The 3,362-nt window shown below is 43.1% G+C and overlaps 1 protein-coding gene across 1 annotated transcript in view; it reads right to left on the bottom strand.

Moving 5' to 3' along the window:
* The window catches only part of LOC108793599 (gamma-crystallin-3-like), a 3,831-nt gene extending 634 nt beyond the window's left edge, over positions 1–3,197 (bottom strand). Inside the window, exons 1-2 of the mRNA XM_018564589.1 lie at positions 3,189–3,197; positions 1,763–2,005 (exon numbers count right to left, since the gene is read on the bottom strand). Coding sequence (XP_018420091.1) covers positions 1,763–2,005; positions 3,189–3,197 — 252 coding nt within the window. The remainder of the gene's footprint in view (positions 1–1,762; positions 2,006–3,188) is intronic.
* Between the last annotated feature and the right edge of the window lie 165 nt (positions 3,198–3,362).

The following is a 3,362-nucleotide window of genomic DNA, read 5'->3' as shown; positions in this document are numbered from 1 at the left end:
AAACTATGCTCTTCACTCAAAATCCAGGTTCCTCTGTAGTGTTTTCTTCATATGCTCCTATGGAGAATGGACTGGGAATGGTGAAAAGAAGAACACGATGGGGAAATTCACCATGCAACAGAGCTCAGCCATGCAGACCCAGCCAGGGGGGTATATGAAGGGATCCTCTCTTTTGGGGTTGTGATGTTTTTAAAGTATGTCTTAAGCCATTTTTTTTTATTTTGTATAGTGACATTTTTTTCAAATAATGTTAGAAACACATTAAACAATGACATTCTAATAAGCCAAACTAAAAACTTTGTGATGTGTATTTTGCCTTTTTATAAGCCTGTATTTGTCTGAATCTATTAGCTTGGAGTTCTTACATGGGGGGTTAGGCAACAAGATCTAAGGGAAAGGATTTAATGCTTCACACCATAATCCTGTCTCTAACCTCAAGGCAACATCTCCAGCTATCTCCTGTCCTAACATGACTACCTGACCTCTGGGGTGAGTTGAACTTCCTGGTTAGTGGAGTGTGTTATATCAATTACCACAAATGTTACGCTTGGGCAAACTAAGCTAAGCTTACTGCAAAGTCATGTGGTGACCCAACACAATGTAATTCCAACGTGTGTTAAGACGTATATGTTGAATCACAGACATCAAGATCCTAAGCTGCCTACACATCCACAGCAGGAGATTTGTCTCCTGGCTAAGGACAGCCGTACAGTTTAATTCACATTGTTGTATCGCCTAGGGCAGGGGTGCCCATATGGTCCATTGCGATCTACCAGTCGATCGCGTAGCGATCAGTGGTAGATCGCGATGGCCTCTCTTCTCGCCTGTGATTCTTCTCTGGATCCCCGCTGCTCTCCCCATCTGTAACAGCTATGGGCAGCTTTGGCCCTTAATCCAGAGTACAAAATGTATTCTTACCAGGGGGCTCAGACGACAAGACCTAATGGAGTCATTGTAGCCCATCCATTGCTGGAAGTCAGGATACTCCCCTCTATGGAGGAAGTACTGGTGTCCTCTGTAGTTGGGGTGCCATGGATGGTTCAACTGTGTTTAACAATTTATTCAGCCATAATTAGAATTCCTGGCTGAGCTGAGGATTCTTGTTTAGTCTTACAGAAAGGATGATAGGAGTGGGGAGGAGGGGAGCAGGAGAGCAACCCCATTGGTGCAGTTTATACCAGCAGGACAAATAGGGCTTAGAGCAAAGTTTATTTCGATCAACGTAGACCCATGGGCATACGGCTCAAGACTGAAAGCCATAATAGGACACTACCATCTAACAGCTATGGGAAGCTTTGGCCCTTAAATCAGAGTACACAATATATTGTTACCTGGGGACTCAGATGACACGATCTAATGGAGTTATTCTAGCCCATCTATTGCTGGAAGTCAGGATACTCTCTTCTATGGAGGAAGTACTGGTGTCCTCTGTGGCTGGGGTGCTCATACAGGGAATTGGTCATGAATGATCCAACTGTGTTTCACAATTTATTCAACCATAATTAAAATTCCTGGTTAAGCTGAAGATTCTTGTTTAGTCCTACAGAAATGGAAACAGGAGTGGGGAGGAGGAGAGCAACCCCTTTGGTGCAGGACAAATCGAGCTCTGAACAAGGTTTCTGTTCATCCTGTGAGCATATCACTAGCAGGAATGTGTTTCACCTCGTAGAAATGAGACTGGAAGCAGTCATAATAGGACACCATCATCTAACAGCTATGGGCTGCTTTGGCCCTTAAATCAGAGTACACAATGCATTCTTACCTGGGGGCTCAGACGACAAGACTTAATGGAGTCATTGTAGCCCATCCATTGCTGGAAGTCGGGATACTCTCCTCTATGGAGGAAGTACTGGTGTCCTCTGTAGCTGGGTTGCTCATACAAGATCCAGTTTCCACTTTCCACACGGATGGAGTTGCAGCGTCTGAAGTATGAGGTCAGGTCGGAACATTCAGAGCTACACTCGTAGGAGCGACCCTGGAAGTTCTTGTCCTCGTAGAAGGTGATCTGAGGAATAAAAGGTGTAGACATTTAGCCATAAAAGGAAATCTACTTCTTGATTGTAATATCAAATAATCCATATATCTAAAAATCAGTCAGAAACATTTTAGATAAATATATAAAAACCTACATCAGACAAAACACATCTGTAGTTTAATAGGAAAAAGTAAGACCCTCTGTTATTGTTTGACCCCTGCATGTATCCCCATTGGTTAGATTTTGTGCCTGGAGTTCACTTTGAAAATTATTTTGTCCCAAAGACCAGCAGGTAGTTACAAAATGATCTGCTCTGGGTGTCTATTAGACAAGGAAAGCCGCACTCTTTATTATTTTATTTATATTTAATGATCACTGTAATGTACATGGGCCAAAGGTGTCATTTTAAAGGAGAACTATGAGGTGAATGATTTTCATTCACTCAGCCTCATAATCTGAGCCGACGTGTGACAATGAAACTGTCACAGGTCGGCTCAGTAGATCGGGAAGTGAGCGAACACATACAGTCGCTCGCTCACTTCTCGATCTATCGCTGCAGAGAGCCATGGCTGTCACTCACGGCTCCCTGGGGGGAGGGGCCAGGCACAGCTGGCTCTGCCTCTGGATAGGCAGAGCCAGCTGTCAATCACGCAGCCGGGTGGATCCAGACAGAATTGTCGGATCCGTTTTGGCTGCTGCGACTCAGTATACCGCGAGCTGTAGCTCGTGGTATACAGAGCTTTGGGTCACGGGAGAAAGCTGGTTTGTGTTCTCCCGTGACCCTTAGGAGAACTATGGGGAAAAGCCCTGACCCCATAGTTCTCCTTTAATGATTCCCCGACATAGGAAAATGATTTCAAAGGTTCCTCTGTGTTAAAATGTTGAGCATATTTTAGCACCCATCGCCCGAACAGGAAATAAGAATATTCCACCCAATAGGGACCAAGACAGCAATAAATATTGTCAGAGGTTCTAAGCTTTCCATATATTCTTAGAATAATTGTTTTTATTGCCATCAATTTGCTTGTTAGAGAGATTTTCCCACACGTGTTTTGTCAGACACCCATCAAAAAGATAGAAAGGGATAGAAAATATCCCAAAGACAGCAGAGCAAACTATAATCTTTCACAACACTGTTTAAATGAAAAAAAACTTTTGGCAGGATTTGGATAAAAATGATTTAAAAATATATATCATTTTAAAATAAACTTACTTTTCCCATTTTGCTTGATTTGTCCCCGTGCTATTTGCTCTTTGCACCAGTAACTGCCAGTATGAAACTGGTCCTTATATACATCCTTTACTGCTTACACACTCACATGCTGACGCCACGCATTGTGTGGAGGATGAATGGCTCCCCCCCCCCCTTTTTTTTTTTTTTTTGAAT

Source organism: Nanorana parkeri, unplaced genomic scaffold (assembly GCF_000935625.1).
Source record: "Nanorana parkeri isolate BGI_ZX_2015 unplaced genomic scaffold, ASM93562v1 scaffold763, whole genome shotgun sequence".
Taxonomy (NCBI): Eukaryota; Metazoa; Chordata; class Amphibia; order Anura; family Dicroglossidae; genus Nanorana; species Nanorana parkeri.
This window is presented reverse-complemented; position numbering and strand designations above follow the sequence as displayed.